Genomic DNA, 24,195 nt, shown 5'->3' on the forward strand with positions numbered 1-24,195 from the left:
GTGTATATGTGCCACATCTTCTTTATCCATTCATCTGTCGATGGACATTTAGGTTGGTTCCATGTCCTGGTTATTGTAAATAGAGCTGCAATGAACATTGTGGTACATGCCTCTTTTTGAATTATGGTTTACTCAGGGTATATGCCCAGTAGTGGGATTGCTGGGTCATATGGTAGTTCTATTTGTAGTTTTTTAAGGAACCTCCATACTGTTCTCCATAGTGGCTGTATCAATTTACATTCCCACCAACAGTGCAGGAGGATTCCCTATTCACCACACCCTTTCCAGAATTTATTGTTTCTAGATTTTTTGATAATGGTCATTCTGACAAGTGTGAGGTGATACCTCACTGTAGTTTTGATTTGCATTTCTCTAATAATTAGTGATGTTGAGCAGCTTTTCATGTGTCTCTTGGCCATCTGTATGTCTTCCTTAGTGAAATGCCTATGTAGGTCTTCTGCCCATTTTTTAACTGGAGTGTTTGCTTTTTTGATATTGAGCTCCAAGACCTGTTTGTGTATTTTGGAGATTAATCCTTTGCCTGTTGTTTCATTTGAAAATACTTTCTGCCATTCTGAGGGTTGTCTTTTCGTCTTGTTTATAGTTTCCTTTGCTGTGCAAAAGATTTTAAGTTTCATTAGGTCCCATTTATTTATTTTTGGTTTTTATTGCCATTACTATAGGAGGTGGATCAAAAAAGATATTGCTGTGATTTATGTCAAACAGTATTCTTCCTATGATTTCCTCTAAGAGTTTTATAGTGTCCAGTCTTACATTTAGGTCATTAATCCATTTTGAGTTTATTTTTGTGTATGGTGTTAGGGAGTGTTCTAATTTCATTCTTTTACATGTAGCTGTCCAGTTTTCCCAGCACCACTTAGTGAAGAGACTGTCTTTTCTCCATTGTATATCCTTGCCTACTTTGTGATAGATTAGTTGACCATAGGTGCGTGGGTTTATCTCTGGGCTTTCTATCTTGTTCCATTGATCTATATTTCTGTTTTTGTGCCAGTACCATACTGCCTTGATTACTGTAGCTTTGTAGTATAGTGTGAAGGCAGGGAGCCTGATTCCTCCAGCTCCATTTTTCTTTCTCAAGATTGCTTTGGCTATCTGGGGTCTTCTGTGTTTCCATATGAATTGGAAAATTTTTTGTTCTAATTCTGTGAAGAATGCCATTGGTAGTTTGATAGGAATTGTAGTGAATCTGTAGATTGCATTGGGTAGTACAGTCATTTTCACAATATTGATTCTTCCAATCCAAGAACATGGTATATTTCTCCAACTGTTTATGTCATCTTTGATTTCTTTCATCAGTGTTTTATAGTGTTCTGAGCACAAGTCTTTTGCCTCCTTAGGCAGGTTTATTCCTAGGTATTTTATTCTTTTTGTTGCAGTGGTAAATGGGAGTGTTTCCTTAATTTCTCTTTCTGATTTTTCGCTGTTGGTGTATAGGAATGCCAGAGATTTCTGTGCATTAATTTTGCATCCCACAATCTTACCAAATTCATTGATTAGTTCCAGTAGTTTTCTGGTGTCATCTTTAGAATCTTCTACATATAGTATCATGTCATCAGCAAACAGTGACAGTTTTACTTATTCTTTTCCAATCTGTATTCCTTTTCTTTCTTTTTCTTCTCTGATTGCTGTGGATAGGACTTCCATAACTATGCTGAATAAGAGTGGCGAAAGTGGACATCCTTGTCTTGTTCCTGATCTTAGTGGAAATGCTTTCAGTTTTTCATCATTGAGTATGATGCTTGCTGTGGGTTTGTCATGTATGGCCTCTATAATGTTGAGGTAGGTGCCCTCTATGCCCATTTTCTGGAGAGTTTTTATCATAAATGGATGTTGAATTTTGTCAAAAGCTTTTGCTGCATCTATTGAGTTGATCATATAGTTTTTATTCCTTAATTTCTTAATGTGGTGTATCACATTGATTGATTTGCATATATTGAAGAATTCTTGCATCCCTGGGATAAATCCCACTTGATCATAGTGTATGATATTTTTAGTGTGCTGTTGCATTCTGTTCGCTAGTATTGTGTTCAGGATTTTTGCATCTATGTTCATCAGTGATATTGGTCTATAATTTTCTTTTTTTGTGATATCTTTTTCTGGTTTTGTTATCAGGGTGATAGTGGCTTCATAGAATGAATTTGGGAGTGTTTCTCCCTCTGCAATTCTTTGGGAGAGTTTGAGAAGGATAGGTGTTAGCCCTTCTCTAAATGTTTGATAGAATTTGCCTGTGAAGCCACCTGGTCCTGGACTTTCGTTTGTTGGAAGATTTTTAATTACAGTTTCAATTTCATTACTTGTGATACGTCTGTTTATATTTTCTAATTCTTCCTGGTTCAGTCTTGGAAAGTTGTACCTTTCCAAGAATTTGTACATTTCTTCTTTCTCTAGTTGTTTTAAGTGTAGGGTTAGATTGTTTATTTGAGATTTTTGTTTCTTGAGGTGAGACTGAATTGCTATAAACTTCCCTCTTAGAACTGCTTTTGCCGCGTCCCATAGGTTTTGGGTCATCGTGTTTTCATTGTCATTTGTTTCTATGTATTTTTTAATTTCTTCTTTGATTTCTTCAGTGATCTCTTGGTTATTTAGCCTCCATGTATTTGTGTTTTGCACTGTTTAGCCTCCATGTATTTGTGTTTTTTACAGTTTTTTCCCTGTAACTGATTTCCAATCTCATAGCGCTGTGGTCAGAAAAGATGCTTGATACGATTTCATTTTCTTAAATTTTCCAAGGCTTGATTATCAGTGACCCAAGATGTGATCTATCCTGGAGAATGTTCCATGTGCACTTGAGGAGAAAGTGTATTCTGGCACTTTTGGTTTGAATGTTCTATAAATATCAATTAGATCTATTTGGTCTATTGTGTCATTTAAAGCTTGTGTTTCTCTATTTTCGGTTTGGATGATCTGTCCATTGGTGTAAGTGGGGTGTTAAAATCCCCTACTATTATTGTGTTACTGTCCATTTCTCCTTTCTTGGTTGTTAGCATTTGCCTTATGTATTCAGGTGCTCCTATGTTGGGTGCATAAACATTTATAATTGTTATACCTTCTTCTTGGATTGATCCTTTGATCATTATGTAGTGTCCCTCCTTATCTCTTGTTAACAGTCTTTATTTTAAAGTCTATTTTACCTGATACAAGTATTGCTACTCCAGCTTTCTTTTGATTTCTGTTTGCATGGAATATCTTTTTCCATCACTTCACTTTCAGTCTGTATGTGTCCCTAGGTCTGAAGTGGGTCTCTTGTAGACAGCATATATATGGGTCTTGTTTCTGTATCCATTCAGCCAGTCTGTATCTTTTGGTTGGGACATTTAATCCATTTACATTCAATGTTATTATTGATATGTATGTTCCTATTACCATGTTCTTAATTTCGGGGGGTTTTTTGTGGGTCTTTTTCTTCTCTTGTGTTTCCTGCTTAGATAAGTTTCTTTAGCATTTGTTGTAAAGCTGGTTTGGTGGTGCTGAATTCTCTTAGCTTTTGCTTGTCTGAAAAGCTTTTGACTTCTCCGTCGAATCTGAATGAGATCCTTGCTGGGTAAAGTAATCTTGGTTGTAGGTTTTCCTCTTTCATCACTTTAAGTATATCCTGCCACTCCCTTCTGGCCTGCAGAGTTTCCGCTGAAAAATCAGCTGATAACCTTACGGGGATTCCTTTGTATGTTATTTTTTGTTTCTCCCTTGCTGCTTTTAATATGTTTTGTTTGAATTTAATTTTTGTTAGTTTGATTAATATGTGTCTTGGTGTGTTTTTCCTAGGGTTTATCCTGTATGGGACTCTCTGTGCTTCCTGGACTTGGTTGACTATTTCCTTTCCCATGTTGGGGAAGTTTTCGACTATAATCTCTTCAAATATTTTCTCAGACCCTTTCTTTTTCTCTTTTTCTTCTGGGACCCCTAGAATTCGAATGTTGGTGTGTTCAGTGTTGTCCCAGAGGTCTCTGAGATTGTCTTCAATTCTTTTCATTCTTTTCTCTGCTCCTCAGCAGTTATTTCCACCATTTTGTCTTCTAGCCCACTTAATCGTTCTTCTGCCTCAGTTATTCCGTTACTGATTTTTCCTAGTGTTGTTCATCTCTGTTTGTTCTTCTAGATCTTTGTTAAACATTTCTTGTATTTTCTCAGTCTGTGCCTCCATTCTATTTCCGCAATTATGGATCATCTTTACTATCATTACTCTGAATTCTTTTTCAGGTAGATTGCCTATTTCCTCTTCATTTATTTGGTCTTGTAGGTTTTTACCTTGCTCCTTCATCTGTGATATATTTTTTGGCTGTGTCTTTTTTTTTTTTTTTTTTTAATGAGTGGGATTGTGTTCTTGTCTTACTGGTTGTTTGGCCTGAGGCTTCTAACACTAGGGTTTGTAGGCTATTGGGTAGAGCTGGGTCTTGGTGCTGAGATGAGGAACTCCATGAGACCTCACCCAGATGAATATTCCCTGGGGTCTGAGGTTCTCTGTTAGTCCAGTGGTTCAGACTCGGAGCTCCCACCACAGGAGCTTCAGCCTGACCCTGGGCTCGTGAACCAAGATCCTGCAAGCCACCTGGGGCAGCAAAAACAACAAACAAAAAACAACAAACAAAAAAACACACAACAATAACAAAGAAAAAAATAAAATTAGACTAGGAAACTAACAGATATGTTAGGAAGAATATAAAAATAAAAATATAGATGAATAAACAACTGGAAGGTACGTCAGTACCACAATAGTAAAAAAGAGGAGGAGGGAAAATTTAAAAAAAGGTGGGTGGGGAAGGCCTTGGCTGTGGAGGGCGGGGCCTAAGCAAGGGCGAGGTTTGGGTGGTGGGCGGGGCCAATGCTCAGGACCCACAGGTCTGGAAAAGGCTCTGGGGGCTGTGGGGGGCGGGGCTTAGGTTCAAGGAACAGAAGGGGCCCAGGCGTGTCCCCCACCCCTGGTCTCAGAGGGCAGCGGACCTCACCTGGGAGTCCAGCAGGCTTCCTGGGCTCGAGTGGGTGGGGCAAATGCCCTCCTCTCCCCTCCTGCTCCTCCAGTCTGGGAGGGCCCCTCCCACCTGCCTCTCCTGCTCTCCCCTGCCTCCCTCCTGTGCCCCCAAGGACCCACACAGCCTGGAGGGGACTTGGAGGGCAGGGGATATGCCTGGGAGCTCAGCAGGCTCCCCGGCCCGAGTGGGCCAGGCAAATGCCCTCCACTCCTCTCCCGCTCTTCCTGGAGAGTCCCCCCCACCTGCCTCTCCTCATCTCCCCAGCCGCAGGGGCGCCGATCCTGTCTGGCCTCCACTTTTCCTTTCCCCTCAGTCCCCCTACATCCTACCGGTTCACTTTGGGGTTCTTCCCGTCTCCTTGGGCATCAGAGTCCCCCACCATGGGCTGGCAGGCGCCCTAGCTGTGGGGAGACACTAACTCCACGTCTTCCCACGTGGTCATCTTCGTTTATGTTTTCTTTATTAAACTGTTTAGGCCTTTTGCTCAGTTGGATTTTGCTCAGATTGATGGGCTTTTTGTTATTGAGTTTTAACAGTTCTTTTTATATATTCTCAGTAACAACTAATTAGAATAACAGAAAAATCTCCCAGTTATAATAACAACAAAAACAATATGTTACTTAGAAATTAAACTAAGAAAAGACAAGAAGATCCTTTACGGAGAAAATTATAAAACACTGAAGAAATGAAAGGAAGACCAGATAAATGGAGATATGCAATGTATATGGAATATTTATGTCTCCAAATTTGTTTATAAATTCCAACAAACACCTAATAAAGTTTTTCACATCATTGAAGAAGCTCATCCTAAAAGTTCTATGGAATAATAAAAGCCCATGAATAGTTAAACAATTCTGAAGAAAAATAAGGTGGATGTACATACTTACCACATATCAGGACCATATAAAGTCATATTAGGAGAAAGAGAGAGTAATGAAAGAATGGACAAACCAACAGAACAGAATAGACTGTAAGTACCTTCACATAAAAATGGAAAACTGATGTTTAAAAATCAGTGGGGGAAAAAAGTCAATAAATGATGCATATTTTTAAAAAATGAAATGAGATTCTCATCTCATACCAGGCACAAAAATAAATTATAGATGGATTAAAACCTTAAGTGTGAAACTCAAGACTTTTTCATTTTTACAAGAAAATGAAGAGCTTATCTTTTTAATTCGAGGTAGAGATAGATTCCTTAAGGCACAAAAAAGTATAAGTATAAAGGAAGGGATTAATGTTAGGCTACAATAAAATCAGAAAATTCTGTTCTTGAGTTAAATGGTATGAACATGAATGAAAAGAGTGAAATAGGTGAGGGAAATTAAGAGGTACAAGCTTCCAGTTACAGAACATGGGGATGAAATGTACAGCATGGGGAATATAGTCAATAAAAATGTAATATCTTTGTATGGCAAGGGATGGTAACTAGACTTATGGTAATCATTCTGCAGTGTATACAAATACTGAATCACTATGTTGTGCACCAGTAACTAACATAGTGTTGTAGGTCCATTATACTTCAACAAACAAATAAATAAACTCATAGAAAAAGAGATCAGATTTGTGGTTACCAGAGGCAAGGGTTCAGGGGATGGGCAACTGGATGAAGATGGTCAAATGGTATAAATTTCCAGTTATAGGATAAATAATGTAATGTAAAATGTGATTAATATAATCAACACTGCTCTGTGCTACATATGTAAGCTGTTAAGAGAGTAAATCCTAAGAGTTCTCATCACAAGGAAAAAATACATTTTTCTTTTTCTTTTACATTTATATGAGATGATGGATGTTCACTAAACCTATTGCGGTCATCATTTCATGATGTACTTAAGTGAGATCATTATGCTGTACACCTTAAACTTGTACAGTGCTGTATGTCGATTACATCTCAATAACACTGGAAGAGAAAACAAAGGAAATTCTGTTCAACCTACATAAACAAAATGAAAAGACAAGCCCAAAACTGAGAGAAAATTTTTTTCAATGCATGTTACCAACAAAGAATTAGTAACCAGAATGTGGAAGGAAGGAAGGAAGGAAGGGAAGGAGGGAGGCAGGGAGACAGGATGGAAGGGAGAGAGGGGAAAGGAAAGGAGAGGAGAGGAGAGGAGACACTCCTACAAATCAGTAAGAACAACACAGACAGGAAAAATGACAAGAAAAAAAACTTTTTTCACAGATGAACTAGAGATATGATCGATGAAGATAAAAAAGATGGTCAAGATCACTAGTAAGCAGGGAAAAGCATATTCAATTTACAATGAGATTCCAATTTAACATCTGTCTCATTGGCAAAGATGGTTAAGATCTGACAATATCAAATGGTCGCTTGAATGTGGAGAACCAAGAACTCTTATACTACTGCTGAGAGTATAAACTCGTATAACAGCTTTGCAAATATGGCAATATGACGTGCAGTGAAAGCTGGGCATTCCCTACAACCAGCCTTTCTACGCTTAGGTATATACCCTAGAACTGCAGTCCTCAAACTTTGTGGTCTCAAAACCTCTTTACACTCTTAAAAATTATTTGCTTAGGGCTTCCCTGGTAGCGCAGTGGTTGAGAGTCCGCCTCCCGATGCAGGGAATGCAGGTTCGTGCCCCGGTCCGGGAAGATCCCACATGCTGCGGAGCGGCTGGGCCCGTGGGCCATGGCCGCTGAGCCTGCGCGTCCGGAGCCTGTGCTCCGCAACGGGGAGAGGCCACAACAGTGAGAGGCCCGCGTACCGCAAAAGAAAAAAAAAAAAAACAAAACAAGCTGAAGGATGATAACTTACATAAATGAAACTTTCGTAAGTGGCACTATTTATATGAACTTTGAATACATGCAAAATATCATTATTTCTAATCTATGAATAAATGCCTTTGTAGTAAGAATACAAAAACATACATAGGAAATATAAACACCAAATTCATCATAGTGCTGGTTATCTATGGAGAAGGAAGTTAAGAGAACGGGATAAGAGAGGGGTATACAAGGAGACTCCTACTGTACATGTGATATTTTCTTCAAAGTAAAAAAACTGAAGCGTTAAAATCTGTTAAGAGACAGGGGATGGCTCATGTGAGTGTTCCTTATTTAGTGTCTGTTCATTTCTGTATATTGGAAATATTTCATAATTTTTAAAAAAGAGAAGAGGGAGGGAGGGAGGAAGGGAGGGAGGGAGAGGGAAGAAGAAGGAGAGAGGGAAAGAGAGAAAATTTCTGCTCTGCTTTTATTCAGAGATAAAAATCTCTCAGTATACTCAATACTATCAGCCCAACCAGATTAATTCACACTGCTTTTTTTTTTTACTTCATTACCTTTGACATATAAAAATTACATATATTTAAGGTGTGCAACTTGATGTTTTGATATATGTATACACTGTGAAAAGATCATCCCAATCAAGCTAAATAATTTAACCATCACCTCTACAGTCACCACTCTGTGTGTGTGTGTTAAGATTTAACTTAAGATCTATCCTCTCAGCAAATTTCAAGTATACAATACAGTATTGGTAACTGTCACCATGCTACATACATTAGATCCCAGAACTCATTCATCTTGCATAACTGAGGTCTTGTACACTTTTAATGCTAAATGTGCTCCTAAAATATATTTCACTAAATATCCTTTCTGCAAATGCATTTTTCTTAAAATCTGAACACTAAAATACCTTCTGAATTCTTTTTAAGAAATTATAAGGAAATTATTTTAAGGTATTATGAGGAATCAAAGATCATAATATTGCTTAGTTGGTAAACTGTTGTTAATGACAGTAAAATAAGATATCAAGGACTTCCCTGGTGGCACAGTGGTTAAGAGTCTGCCTGCCAATGCAGGGGACACGTGGTCGAGCCCTAGGTCCGGGAAGATCCCACACGCCACAGAGCAACTACGCCCGTGCGTCACAAGTACTGAGCCTGCGCTCTACAGCCCATGAGCCACAACTACGGAAGCCCACACACCTAGAGCCCGTGGTCCACAACAAGAAGCCACCACAATGAGAAACCAGTGTGCTGCAACTAGAGAAAGCCCATGCACAGCAACAAAAAGACCCAATGCAGCCAAAAATAAAATTTAAAAAAAACAACAACTAACGTTAAAAAATCAATGACAGGGCTTCCCTTGGTGGCACAGTGGTTGAGAATCTGCCTGCTAATGCAGGGGACACGGATTTGAGCCCTGGTCTGGGAAGATCCCACATGCCGCGGAGCAGCTAAGCCTGTGCGCCACAACTACTGAGCCTGCGCGTCTGGAGCCTGTGCTCCGCAACAAGAGAGGCCGTGATAGTGAGAGGCCCATGCACCACGATGAAGAGTGGCCCCCACTTGCCACAACTAGAGAAAGCCCTCACACAGAAACAAAGACCCAACACAGCCAAAAATAAATAAATAAACAAATGTGGGGTTTAAAAAAAAAAATCAATGACTCCTTAAAAAAAAAAAATCAAAGACCTGTGAATAACTCTGTGTAAAAGCAAAGATATCCAAAAGAACTGTCTTTTTTTTTTTTTTGAAATCTATTAAGATAGCAATTTGTAGTGGAGCAAGTAAAGAATGATGGGTTTTCAGAATAAAACCACATTCTAATGTAAAACTTAGGTATAAAAGTTTCTCCCGGGCTTCCCTGGTGGCACAGTGGTTGAGAGTCTGCCTGCCGATGCAGGGGACACGGGTTCGTGCCCCGGTCCGGGAAGATCCCACATGCCGCGGAGCGGCTGGGCCCGTGAGCCATGGCCAATGAGCCTGCGCGTCCAGAGCCTGTGCTCCGCAACGGGAGAGGCCACAACAGTGAGGGGCCCAAGTACGGCAAAAAAAAAAAAAAAGTTTCTCCCACCATGAGCTTACTTTCATAAATATTATGATATGAGGAAATGGCAACAAGCTGTCAAGTTAATACAACCAATTTTTTCCAATTAATTTATATTTCAGGCACATATTCATGTTTTTTACTATAAGCATCTGCCTCATTTAAATTAAGTAACTATTTTCAATATCCCTACTTACTCTTTCCCAAGTTTGTTTTAAAATAACTTATTAAAACTTGAATAAAACCATAAACTTGGAGATTCTGCACACACAAATTTATTTATTCTACCAGTTAAACACTGATTCTCAAGGGAGAAGATGGTGTGCAAACAAAGCAAAGCTTTATCCCGTTGCTTTTTTTTAACCTTATTTTTTTTAAGTCAGACTATTTTCCTTGCGTTTCAAAGGAATTAAAGGAGGACTTGAGACTTAAAAGAGCAGAGTTTTTTTTTAAACGTTTGAAACACTTAGCTGAAAGATCTGAAGACTTTACTTTTATATTTTTCATTAATAACATTTTCTTTAAGGACTATTATCTCACTGCCTTGAAAACAATCTCTAGTTTCTTACATTTCAAATCAAACTTCATTTTTAAAAACCATCAGGTTCTAACTTGTAAAACCTGCCTTCCTCTCTTTCTTCCTTCCTCTCTTCTTTTAACAAACCCATATATAAGGCTTAGTATATGCCACACACTGTCAATTCATTTATTCTTACCAGAACCCTCTGAGGTAAGTACTACCATCATTCCCATTTCACAGATGGGGAAACTGAGGCACAGATGGTAAAGTAACTTGTTTAAGGTTCCAAAAGTTATAAATGGCAGAGTCAGGATTCAAACCTAGAGCCTATGCCAAAGTGAAGTCATATTTGTAAAAAGTTTCCAGTGTTTCTGATTTTTCAGCACTACTTAAAAATTTTCAGCAATAAAAGCAATCTGTTTTGTTTGTTTTCCATAAACTACCAGGTTTAAGAAGCAGGAGGCAGAGGAAAGGGGTTCTATTGACTGTGTTTATCAAATCAGTGGCGGGAAAAAAGTAACATGAGTAGGAAAGAATAATAATAGAGGTAGATGATAACACATTCAGTTTAGGACAAAATTATCTGGAGGTGCCTGAAGAAGATGCAAGCAGAGGTGGCTGGTAAGCAGGGAGATATGTCAACCTAAATCTGAAGGCGAGAGGTCTGCGCTGGAGCTACAGTTAAAACTGGAGGGCTCCAAAGGGCTCACCTCGGGGCGGGGGGGTGGGGGGTGGTGGTGAGCAGGATTCATGCAATAAAGGGAGGAAGACAGCCTGCTTTCAAGGTGGCAGGAATGAGGCAAGATGGAGAGAGAAAACAGGACAAAGCAGGTTCAGGGCAATAGAGGCATTTGGGATTTAACACAGGGCTCACAGAAGCAGAAGCAGTGACATGGGAAGTTTAGGGGGGTCAGAACGTCTCCTCGATGGGAATGTGCAATCCTCACCCACAAGGCGAGCCTGTGCACTTGTGTTCTTTGCATGTGGCAGAGTGATCAAATATCAGGCCAAAATATAATATGCCACCTTTTTTTTTTAATATAATGAAGTCTAAACCTATGAAACTGAACACAGGCTAAGGCTTTTATATTTCATGAAAACATTTTAAAATGCAACAATATAAAGGATTATCAGGAGGCTATTTTTAATATTTATGCGCCCAAGAAGGTTTCAATCACTTTAGAAATATACACTTATAGATATTTACTATTATGAGACATTCAGTATTCAACTTGAGGTTAATTTAAAGTGTATTTGAGCACCTTCTGTGGGCCAAGTGAGATGCGTGCAGGAAGGTCTTGGAGGGAGGGAGCTCATTCCTGTGTTTCCTTGCCTGCCTGTGCCAGGAACATGTGACATCCGCCAAGCTTACTCTGAAGTAGGGCACGTTCATCCTGCCATTTTGACACCACTCATGTCAACCAGAGAATCTCGTAAGGATTTTCTGGTAGGGTGAACTGTAAGCTAACCTTTGGAGAAAAACTGGGATTTTGGCAGAAAGTTAAGGAAAGAGGACTGGGTACCCAGGACCAAGAGAATAACTTAGGCAAGAATATTTGGCTACATCAATTTCGAACCATACTCTGTGCCTCTATAGTGTTTTATCTACTACCCACCGGACGTTTATAAAAGAATCGCCTTTCTTTCATGTCTTTTTTCACTTAAAATGTATTTAATAGGTAATACAAGTATATGACAAGCTTTTTTCAAAAGTTACAAAAAGGGAGATAGTGAAAAGGCTACCTCCTAACGAACTGTCATCTCCAGAGATGGCCTTCCTCAGATACCCTATGTAACTGCATTTCTTTTAAACTATTTTATTTTATGTTTTTCCTTAGGATGTTGCCTGGTCCTAATCTTTTAAACTATTTTAAACTTTAGATTTTCTTCTAATTCTGATTGGCACTTCCATGACTAAGCTTAACTAAACACCTGTAACATGGTATGGTTCTGTTTGTCACATCCCCAGTATGTGCACCAAGGACATGAGTACTCTATAATCGAGGCTGAAGTTCAAGGTACAGACAGGAATACAGATTTAAAAGAAAAAGCCTAGATCTTACCTGTCAGGTAACATGATTTTATTTCCTTTTTATAAGATAGAATTTTCCTCTTTATTCTGCCAAAGTTTGGCTGAGTCAAACAATTACCTAATGAATGTCTATTAAAAAAGACACACACACACACATTAGGACCCTGCCTACCTGCAGGTCCTTTATAATCCAGGAGCTTAAAAGAGGAAGCCAAAGTTTACTAGAGCTAGCTTACATATTAATAGAGTATGGGTTAAGTTCTACTGTTAGGATTGTGGTCTCCAAAATGGGGTCATGCACCCCAAGGCAGAGTATAAGGCAATCATTTAGGGTGTAGTAAAAATTAGAACTTGCTTACAATTACTTGTTACTTCTCCCTTTCAAAATTTATACTGTGGGATGTTTTCTCATATACATAGTAAGCTAATATACTGGTACATGCACAAAATTTATAAATACATACATGGGATATGTCTACTCAAATATATTTTGCTAATGACTGTACATAATCAAAAAGGTTTTGAGAATTAAACAGCTCAGTATATGAAGTGTTCATTTTTAAAATAAACATTTTATTGAGTTTCTAAAGTATATGAAGTGCTGGGACTTCCCCTGCGGTCCAGTGGTTAGGACTCCGCACTTCCACCGCCGAGGGCCTGGGTTTGATCCCTGCTCAGGGAACTAAGATCCCGCAAGCTGCATGGCGCGGCCAAAATAAAATAAAATAAAGGTTCTCTTTAAAAAAAAAAAAAAAAGTATGCCAAGTGCTAATTTGTGTAGAATAGACGGAAAAAACAAATTGTAAAAGGGAAAGATCAATGCTGAGCTAGGCTGTAAATTTTTAGAAGGAAAAGTTGGAAGCTTGTTTTTTGATATGTGGTTCTTTTCAACCATGTTACTGCTATAAGAGTTACTAAAAATGAAGTCTGTGTACCATGGTTAAGGAGATGGGCTCTGAACTCAGACTGTCAGGTTCAAATCCTGAGTCTACCACTTACTTTGGGGAGAGCTGAATGATATGTATAAATAGCCTTACTCAGCGTCTGGCACTTAAGCAGCCAAAAAAGTTAACAATGATTAAATAAAAAGAATAACATTTAACAAACATTAGCTTTCTATAGCAACTGAAATGAAACAGCTGAGTCATGTATTAATTCAGAACCTTTTGGAAAGATGCTTTTTGAGTCTAACTAAAATGTATTTAAACAAATGGAAGCTTTTTCCTTCTTTTTTATCCAAAAAAAAGAATAAATTCCCCTCAATATCACTCGCATGAACTATTTTGTCTTGGAACAGCTAATGTAAATTAAACAGTGTCAGTCCCCAGCCAAATGGATACCAGAATCACTGCATTCAGTGTATCTTCTTGGCTTCACTTTTATGTAGAACATGTGTTTATATTTTGACCTTTTGTCTTTTTGTAAAACACAGAAACATTTTTTAAACAGTAGCAACTGGAATGATGGTTTTTTTTTTAGTTTCCAAACATATTAAGCTACACATGGCAGAGCCTATTGCTGAAACATTTATAAATGTTACACCAACTGTGTTTATATTTCTGATTTTTTTAGATTGTTTTGTTTTCATGTAAGCCATGACCTGAAAATTTTAGCTCAAATTCTTTCCACAAAATAATTACATAATGGAACAGTCTGAGTCATTTTGAATTTCCGAAACACAAAAACTCCCATAAAATAAAGATAATGATCAGTATCACAGTGAGGTTTTTACATGGGGTTTTGGGACCAACCCAACCACAACTAAACGGCAAGGATAAGGCGGAAGGACAATAAGAACAGGACCAAGAACACGATGACAATAACTCATCCACCTCAGAAAAGTCACTGCTCTCTTTTTTCTTTTCCATTGTCTCTTCTTAAGCAATTGATACAAAAATAAAACCTAATACTAGATTTCACCTCAATGAAAAAAATCAAAGAGAAAAAAAAATTGGTAATTCTGAAGGCAAAAGAACAAAAGTACTTCTCTTTAGTCTAGACTTTTAGACCTTATCTATCACCCTGATGGAAGACAGAAAGGATTCATAGTATGTAAGTTAATATAAACAGCACGCAAATTGTGACAATTCTATGAACAAAAAGACCAAAGCTGACTAAATCTGGGCAAGGAACGTCTCTGGCTTTCAGCTGCTCCATCTGTTAAGCGAAATAGACAACATATTCTATCTATGAGACAGTCTCTGACAAAAGGATTGTTTCTTAAGAAGTCTAGAGATAGTAAACTTAAGAGAATAATTATTTCTTTTTTCTTAAAAATTAAAAAAAGGAAGGAGTTGGCTCTCTATAAATATGTCTGCAGTGAGTGAATGAGCCCAGCATCCCACTTCCCAACTTATACACATTCCTCCTCCTCATGGGCTAACCCAGGTCTCTGGCCCCTTTACTCTGTGACTCTTGATACTGCTAAGGCAGACCCCAAGCTCAGTCATTCAATCACATTCTCTGAACCCCTCACCCCCATCAACCCCAACCTCCACCGCAGGCCTTCCCTATTGCTACTACTCTCATTAAGTGGCTTTTTTAATGGATCACAAATAAACTCCTCCTTGACAATTTCAAAGGTCTCTTGTTAGTACAGCTGAAAAAGAAACACATTTGTTTTTTGACACAGCTATGAACAAAACCTTGACAGCTGGAAATATACTGGAATCCATGGAGTGAGATTCGCAACAATAAATAACCATTAAATATTTACTCTGTCCCACCCAGATACAGCACATCACTTTATGTGTGACCTCAAATGGAAAGCTTACTTACATGTCTTCAAATGGAAAGCTTATAATGCTCTTACATTAAATAATAGCTAAAGAGTTTGATTTTTAAGATATGAAAGTATCCAGTGCTTCAATTTTTGTTTAGGTATTTTCATTCTCTGCCATCCCTTCAGAAAAGGTGTAAGTTACTCAAAGAACCCTTCACAAGTTCCAACTAATTTTACTCCTCTCTTCCGCCTTCTCTCTCTCTTCCCATCCCTCCATCCCTCCCCTCCCTCCCTCTTCCCAAAGTTTAAAGTAATAGATGGATAAGAGTTTGAGAAACGACACTCTTTCAAAATCCTTTGATTTCCCAATTTCAATTCCTAAAGCAATCCATTTAATACTACTATTAAAATGAATAATGTTCTTAACTGTTCTTCTTTGAAAAATCACAATTACCATCTATAACTCAAAATATTTTTAAAATCTTCTCTAACGTTACTGTTTTAAGCTCATAAATAAAATAATGGCTTCAACATTTTAGCCATTGTCATGAAGGATGTAATCCACTTCAGGAGGATTTAAAACTACTATATAAATTTGTAATAGCCAAAGACCACAAAGTCTCATTAATTACAAAATCCTGGTGTGCTTAGCTACAAATTATCAGCTGAAAGGATGTTGGTTTTATTATTATGCAACATAACTCACATTAAATCCTAAGAGGAACTGCCCAGTAAGCTCATTTCCTACTTCATCTTTCTATAAAGTGCAAACGTTAGATTCATCTCCACCAAGCACAATGAAATTGCTACTCAGAAAGAACACGTTTCTGGAATACTTCTTATAAATGAGATCATTTGTTTAACAGGTAATCAGCACTTGCTGGGTGCGCTATCAGTAAGGACCTTGCCAATATTACTCCATTTATCCTCGCTAACAACTTCACGAGGCAGGCACTGTTACTATGATAACATGTCAACATGCCTCACACAGCGCCTCATACATAAAAGAAAATAGATGTTGTCTGAATTTAAAGTTAACCCCCCAAAACTGACTTCCATGCACGTTTTTCAAACCAATTCAATGGATTTAAGAGTTTCATAATATATTAAAAAGATATTTTAACTTTCAGTCCATTGCATAAGTACCACCACTAGAATAAATGTCTTTCTTTAGTCATATGCTGACAGCTACATGAAGTAGGAGGCAAGAGCTAAGGATCGGCTGCCTCGTCCCACAACAGTCTCTAACAGCCATCGAGAGAGCAAGTTCTTAAATAAGGGCCCATAGAAGTGGGCCTAAAAAATCGGCCAAAGCAACAGTCCTTTAAAGCTATGATTATCACTCTCTACAGTTTCCTGCTGTCAATTAGGCCATGAATGCAACATACAGATCAACCTATTTTTTCACTCCCAGTATGAACAAGCTTAAGAACGTTTTCACAGCAGATTCTTGGAAAGTCAATCTATTACCCCGACTGCTTTGCCACCTCATTTTTGGAAGACCACATACGCCATTTCAGACAGATGAATTTCTGACTTTTATTCTTCAAGTTACAATGAAGCTTAAGTCTTCTAATTCTGTATATAACAGAGATGAAGAATATTTGCTCAGAATCCTCTAAGAAAAATTCTCAGACACATGAATGTTACTCTTAACTCTCTTTCAACCATTTCCTCTCATGATAAATACCTTTGTTCCCTTAATCTCCCACCATAAGCTCCAACTTTCCAATATTTTGCATAATTTTCAGGATCTCTGGTAAAGTCTCCACAATCCCATTAAACTGTAAAAATGCAAAGGTAGATAAAGTTCTCCAAAAACATTTGACGTAAATCAGAGTTAAGAGGATTAAGTCACAGATTTTACATGCTAAATTTCTATTTATATACCTTTGACATGCTTGCTTATAAGCTATGGTTCTATATTTTTGCCTTGTGTACCCACTTTGAACTCCAGATCTTTGCCTTCCATAATACAGAACAATAGGTCTTCCATATTTTATACTTGTTTATTTTTCTTCCAGTTTGATTGCTCTTCATATGTCCATATGTAATTTGTTACTACTTGTCAACTGAGAATTTTATTTACTTCATTTTATAATTTCAGCCATTTCACTGAAGAAATAATTGAGCAACACAAGATCTCACTATGATGCCTGTATTAATTACCACAGATTCCACTCCAAATTGGTACTGATTCCAACTCTGGCTTACTGTAACCCTCCTAATAAATTCCAAGCCTGGGGACACTGCCCTTGCAGAAGAGACATGTCATGTTATATTCGCTTTCTGTAGGATGGGGAAGAGGGAGGCAGAGACTCCATTATAGCTTTCTTCCCCCAGAAAGGGGATCGCCATATGCCATTCTAACACCTAACGGTTGCCCTTTTAACAAGAATTGACAGCAAACTGAAAGTAAACATTAGAAGTGATAAAATTAGAGAAGAATACAAGGGGAATTGGAAAGCAATCAGCAGAGGAAGGAATCCTTTGGAAAGGTAGGAGAGAAGTCAAGACCACCTTCACCCATCTGACTTTTGGCCTAGGGCCATCGGTGGCCATGGTCCCAAACCCTGGTTCACTTGCTTGATTCAACCACCATACTATGAGTTCAAGGTCATATGCTTGATCCCTCTATGTGAGTCAATGGGCACCAGCTTCACGGTCAAAAACTTGCCTTTTTGCCCAACCTCTCACAAATACCATCGACAAATACATTGTCCTAAGGGATTCATGAGAGTGGGTATGAATCAATCAAAGCAAATTTATCACCATTACTGGAAAAATAACCAGGAAAACCTGACCTGTGAGTCAGCCCATCATACAAATTCCATTAAGGAAAAAACCTCTGATGGTCGTGGGTCAGAGAGATGTGAGTAAGAAACCAGGCTCTGCTGCTTACTAGTCCTATGTGTGACCTTGGACAAGTTAATTTTTCTGAGCCTTAAAGATAAAACACATTAAGGACCTCAAGTAGAGCTTGACATACAAGGGATGCTCAAGTGATGCCAGCCCCACCCCCTTCCAGAGATAAAATCTGGAACTTAAGAGCACAGGGATGGAGCCAGGCCCACAGGTGTTCCAATCCCTGCAGCACACTAGCTGTGAAACACTGGGCAAGTGACAGTCTGTCTCATCTTTCTTATAAAGCTGGGATAATGAATTAAAACATTCAGATAGTGCCTAGCACAGTGAATGTCAATAAATGGCAGCTATTTTTAAACTGTTAATAAGAGAAAGTGATATTATAATCATCATTATCTGTTGACCAATATATCTCAAAGTGTGGTCAGGGAACTGCAGATATCAGAAAGAGCTGGGATGTCTGCAAAAAAAAAAAAAGAAACCCGATGTCCACCCCAACCTATTCAAAAAAGCTCTCCAAGAATAGTACGAGGTAATGTTCATTTCTGAATCAAACATCCTTGAGATGTATACAAAGTTTAAGAATGATTGATCCACTTGGTCTTGTGCTATGTCTCAGTAAATTAAGACTTGTCTTCTAGTACTTTACTCTTCTTTAGTACTTACTTTTCTAATTCTTTACTATAACAGGAGGATTACCCAGTATCTGGTATTTTTTATATTCTAGCACTTTTTTAGACCTAGACATTAAACTGATAGGCTCATTCCTATTGTTTCCCCCCTCCCCGCCCCGCAATGGCATTATTTTGACTTTTTCTTCCCCTCTGACCGAGGGTTGGCAAACTATGGCCTTGGTCTGTGGCCAGTTTTGTACAACCTTAACCTCCAGAAGGGATATGTGTTTAAAGGGCAGTTAAAAAAAAAAAAAAAAGAAGAAGAGGAATATGCGATGGAGACCATACATTGCTCACAAACCCTAAAATATTTACTTTCTGGCCCTTTACCAACAGTTTGCCAACCCTTGGTAGTCTAAAATTCTCTTTAAACTGGGGGTCTCACAATTTACTTTAAGAAAATTAAGAGAGAACTGATTAGAATAGAAAATACCCTAAACAGATATTTTTTACTACACCTAGAAAAGGGAAGTACATCACCAAAGTTTCTGTTATACGTATATGCATATGTGTGCGCTGGAAAATGATCAAATTGGTTGCAGTCAGAACAGTCTTTGGCGGGTAGGAATGGGGAATAAATAGGGCAATTGGTTAACAAATATTTAGTAAAACTCACACTGAGTAATTTTTACAATAAAGGTGCTTTGGAGACCATAAAACCATATAAAATGATCCCTACCACTCAGAACTTAACGGCTTATTTCACTGCAAAACAAAAATCGAATCTGTTCTGTGTATAATCTACATTGTTGTAAAGAGAAAACAGAATCATAAATGCAAAGTACTTCAAAAACATTATACAAACAAAATATTTTACTTATACTAACAATATATTATACTGAACGAATATACGTTCTTTATCAAGTCCCTTAGTCTTTGCTTTTCTCCAATCTGGGAAACTAGTCCTTTTTTTTTTCTTTGTGTGTGTCCGTGTGCATGTGAATGTACTCGTGTGTACATGTGTGTCTCAGGAGCATAAAAGAAGTATATATTAGATGTCTCTACCCCTTCTGTGTCATTCACCATTGGCTTCTCCTGCCCATCTGTTTAAAATATGTACTCTTTTATCCTTTTCTCATTTCTAATAAGAAAAGTATTCGATTAAATTCTTGTGCAAAATGAACAATGAAGACTATGATTATCCTACCCCTGAAAACACTAAAAAGTCCAAAATTAAAATTTTTAAAGTAACAATCTTCCCTTTATCTTCAGAGAGCACTAATTTCCAGTGCTTTTTATGATTGCTTCAGACAAACTAAAAATACCTTAATTTTATAACACTTTTCAACAATTTTGCAAAGAAAAGAAACAGCTTCCTAGGAACATATATAAGGAAATGACACTTTAAAATGGTTTCATTATATGAAATGCACTGCGGACACACAAACCACAAGAAGTGTAAATAAATAAAAGCTGGTGCGATGCTGAATGCATGGTTGCCTTACACCACAAAGAAAAAGCACTTGCACATTTGCACACCCGGGTATTTTAGCTTGGGATGCCACAAAGATGAGATTTAGGCACGTTGTGTAAATACAGAAGGCTGTTAATGTGTAAGTGTGTCTGCGTGTGTCAGAGAAAGAGGGTTATAAGCAGAAGAGGTAGGACCTGCCAGGAGCAATTATTTGAGAAAATCCCTTTTTCTTTCCCATTCATTCTTACTAGCTTCAGTATCTGGCACAGTCCTTACAATTACTCACTGGCTTTTCATTCTAAAGACAACCGACAAGCTTTCAGAACTTCCTACAGTGTTTTTCACACACTTTTTTTTTTTTTAAGGCACCAAATCATTCAATATTTGTTTCAAATAAAAAGCAAACCATTAGCTCGTTTCCTCATTCCAAACACCCCACGGACTGCAGGCTAAACGGGATCCTTTGTTGTGTGTCCCAAAATAGTACAACGCGGTATTGCTAAATTGGAAAATAATAGATGACTGTTTCCAAGAATGCCAAAGCTATCACCATAAATTTTGTTCTGCCCCGTGGGTCCAATTTCATCCTCCTTTTAGTGAATCTGCCGTCCTAACAACAGTAAAGCCAATCCGATTGAACACCCCTCGCCTTTTCGCTTTGGACACTCCATTAATAAATATAACGGCTGAAAGAGGACGCCAAGTGGGCCAGCTTCATTTATGCACAGTGACATCCGTCAAGGGAAATTTCTCCAACCCCAGTGAAAGTTGTTTCTCAGATGCCCACCCCAAACTGGCCGGCCTCTGCCTCCGAGCCCAGGACGAGAGGGGGCGGGTGGGCAGAGAAGCCTCACCTTTGGGCTCCCCACCTCCAGAGGAGGGGACGAGGGGGAGGGCACAACGAGAGCGCGGAGTAGGAAGGTGGGCGAGCGGGAGAGACAGAAATGGATGCTGAGGGGGTGGGCGCGAAGGGAAGGTAGGGAAGGTGGGGAAGGCGGGGAGAGGTGGCTGAGCCGAGCTGCGGGATCGAAGAGCCGAGGGGGAGCGGCGGGGGTGGGACGGGGCGCGCGGGGGTCGGTTTCTTACCGTTGAACGCCCCTGCGTCTGTGGCCTCCTCCTCCTCGCCGTTCTCCGAGCCGCTGTGCATGGGCTCCTCGGCGAAGTTGACCCCCCTACTGGGGGTACCGCCCCCGCCGGCGGCGCCCGCGTCCCCCCAGGTCCTGCCCTCATGGCCGAAGCGCGCGGCGCCTTTGCGCTCGTTCTCCTCCTGCAGGCGCGTGAAGTGCTGCAGCGCGAACTCCAGCAGGTCCGCGGGCTGGTGCCTCAGCACCTCCACCGTGAAGCCCTGCAGCAGCTCCGTCAGTCCCGCCGGAATCTCGATGCTCATCCTGCCTCCCCTGCCAACGGGCGCCGGGGCGCCGCCCTCGCCCCCTCCCCGGACCGGTCTCGGGCCCCTCGGCCGCCGAGCGAGCAGAAACGACGCTGGCTGCGCTACCCGCTGCGAACGCGGCGCACTGGGCCCCGGAGGCCCGGCTGGCCCGGCCCGCGGCTCCCGTCGCGCGGCTGCTCCGTGCGGCTGCGGCGGCTGAACGAGCACGGCCTCGGGAGAGCTGGAAGCATCTCCAGCTCCTCCCGCTCCCACCGCGGCCGCTCCTTTCCCCTTCCTGGGCCGCCCCGCCCCCGCGCCCGCCCCGCCGCGGAGCGCGGGAGGGGGCGCCGGCGCGCCCCACGTGACCCCAGGAAACCATGGCAACCCCCGCCTGCGGGCGCCGGGTGCCTGGACAGCTGAGGGGCTGAAAACGCAGGCGGGCGCCGGCTGGCTGGCTGGGCGCGCTGCTAGGGGCGCGGTCGGGGCGGGGGCGGGGGCCATCCCCCGGGTCATCCCCCGGCCCAGGCGCGCCTGGCCGTCCACCTGTCCGCACGCCCCGGAGCGGGCGGGCCACTCGGCAGAATTCCCACGCGTCATTCACCAACGGAGTCCACGCAGAGCTGGCGCCACTCGATTTGCCCTGAAACTTCGGCCTCCACCTCGGTAGCGGCATTTTATTTTCCTCCGAGAATCTAGTTGGATTGATAAGTGTGGGTGATGTCTTTTGTTTAAAGTCGTATAGTGGTACTGGTTATCTTTTGGACAAAGAAATAATGCCCCATCTTTGTGACACCTTTCTTTTTTTTTCGCCACATTTTATCCAGTCTTTCTCCATCCATCCTGTTTTATTGTTTTGCTTCACTGATACTATCCCATTGTCCACTCTATGCAGTTACTACTTGTTAAGACAAATGTGCCATTTATTGTGAGGCACTTAAAGTCAGTCGATGCCCTTCAAACAGGGTGGTGCAGCAATTTGAATAAAATGTCAGTGTCAGGACAGATGGCCCTCAAGCAAAAAAACCTTTACCTGATTAAACTGTTATTGTTCATTTTTAAAAAGTTCCCTTACGCTTTCAGTGGTTTTGAATTATATCTCCAAAAATAGGAATATGTACTTCACTCTAAAGAGAAATAGAATTCGAGATGTGTGCTTTAAAGAAGTCCTGGACTTTGAAACGAGGCTTATTCTGCGAATGTTTCCGGTTTTGAATTAGAAAATGTCTTTTGCCAATTAAACGGTATTTTAAAACACATCATTTTTTACCATGACCATCATTGTAAAATAAAATATCTCAATAGCAAGCTCACTTAGCTTATCTTTCTACCCACAAAAAAAAAAAGTACATACATGGTTCAGAAACGTCAAAGACTAGAAATCAAGATGTAACAAACTAGTCCCTTTAATAAAAATACATTTTGACATTAATCCTTTGTTTATGACACAACTTATATTCACTCCATGAGTGAATGTTTTATTTCCATTTTTTAACTTCATAATAATATGTTGTTTTTAAATATAGTAAGGTACTTCTAATGGTAAGGGTCAAGCATTTTAAGAATTAAGCTTTTATGAAATACTATAATCCTCACTTCATGGCCCACGATATTAGTCAAACTCTAACCATATAAATATTATATAGACCATATAAACATTATTATCTTTATAGACCCAATAATTTAAGACAAGTTTGCATCATCTTTCTTCATTTATGATGATGTTTTTATTAAGATTAACAAGAAAATACAAAATATAGTAGCTTAAACAAGATAGAAGTTTATTTCTCTGTAATGTAAATGCAAGCAGCTCAGGGCTGGCATGGTGGTTCTAGGATCATTAGGCACCCAGCCTCCTTCCAGCTTGTTGCTATGTAATCCTAAATTTGTTGTCCAAATTGCTGCTCTACCTTCCTTCTACATCCATATTTCAGCCAAGAGGAAAGTGGAAAAGAGAAGGGAAGCTCCCCTCCTACCACATACACATCCCCCGTCTAAGGACACTTCCAGGACGTTAAACACACCAATTCCTCTTATATCCTCTTGGCCAGAACTTAGTCAACGGCCACACCTATGGTGTGACAGATTGCATTTTCCAAAGGTGGCTTCAGAAATCTCACCTGTGCCATGTGCTCTTCAACAGTGTGACCTTGCCACTCCCCCATCAAGAGTTGAAGCCTTAATTGCCCTCCTCTTGAATCTGGGTGGGCTTGTGACTGCACGGATAGAAGTCGTGCCAGCATGACAGAAGCAGCCAGCCATGTGATGCCCCATCCCAAATCTTTGAGCATAATAAAAAGCTTGTTTTCAGCCTCTACATTTTGAGGTAATTTGTTACTTTCCACAACAATAGTAACTCAAATGCATGGCTATAAGGAAAGCTTGGGAATTTGAGCTTTATTTTGAGCAGTCCTGTGCCAAGCAAACATTTGGAGATGCAGGAGAACCAATTCTGGGAGCAATAATCAGTGTCTGCCACAATGCTTAACACCCTTTCCCCCAGGAATGACAGAAGAAAAAGCACTACTTCCCCAAACATTAACAAGAGCCATATTTCAAAGTAGCATCCTATATTTTGTGTTTCAAAATGCCATTATTCCTTTTCGTAGATTTACTGTATGAAGCATGGTAGATGGGTCTGTCATCAACCACAATGCCAGGGTCACGTGGCTGTCATTTTTTTAGGGGTATAGAGGTGAGTCAAACATGAAATGCATAATTGGATTAGATGACCTATATGGTCTCTTCCATCTTGGAATATTCTATAGTAGTACAATATTAAAAGAAGACATGTTGGATTTAAAACATCTTTGC

At 39.9% G+C, this 24,195-nt stretch overlaps 1 protein-coding gene across 2 annotated transcripts in view; it reads right to left on the reverse strand.

Annotated features, from left to right (window-relative positions):
* The window catches only part of PRKAR2B (protein kinase cAMP-dependent type II regulatory subunit beta), a 108,443-nt gene extending 87,001 nt beyond the window's left edge, over window positions 1-21,442 (reverse strand). For both annotated transcript variants that reach the window (XM_082846738.1, XM_082846737.1), the window contains exon 1: window positions 21,102-21,442. In XM_082846738.1, coding sequence (XP_082702864.1) covers window positions 21,102-21,402 — 301 coding nt within the window. In that variant the 5' untranslated portion in view covers window positions 21,403-21,442. The remainder of the gene's footprint in view (window positions 1-21,101) is intronic.
* Between the last annotated feature and the right edge of the window lie 2,753 nt (window positions 21,443-24,195).

This window comes from Leucopleurus acutus (assembly GCF_964270905.1).
Source record: "Leucopleurus acutus genome assembly, chromosome: 9".
Taxonomy (NCBI): domain Eukaryota; kingdom Metazoa; phylum Chordata; class Mammalia; order Artiodactyla; family Delphinidae; genus Leucopleurus; species Leucopleurus acutus.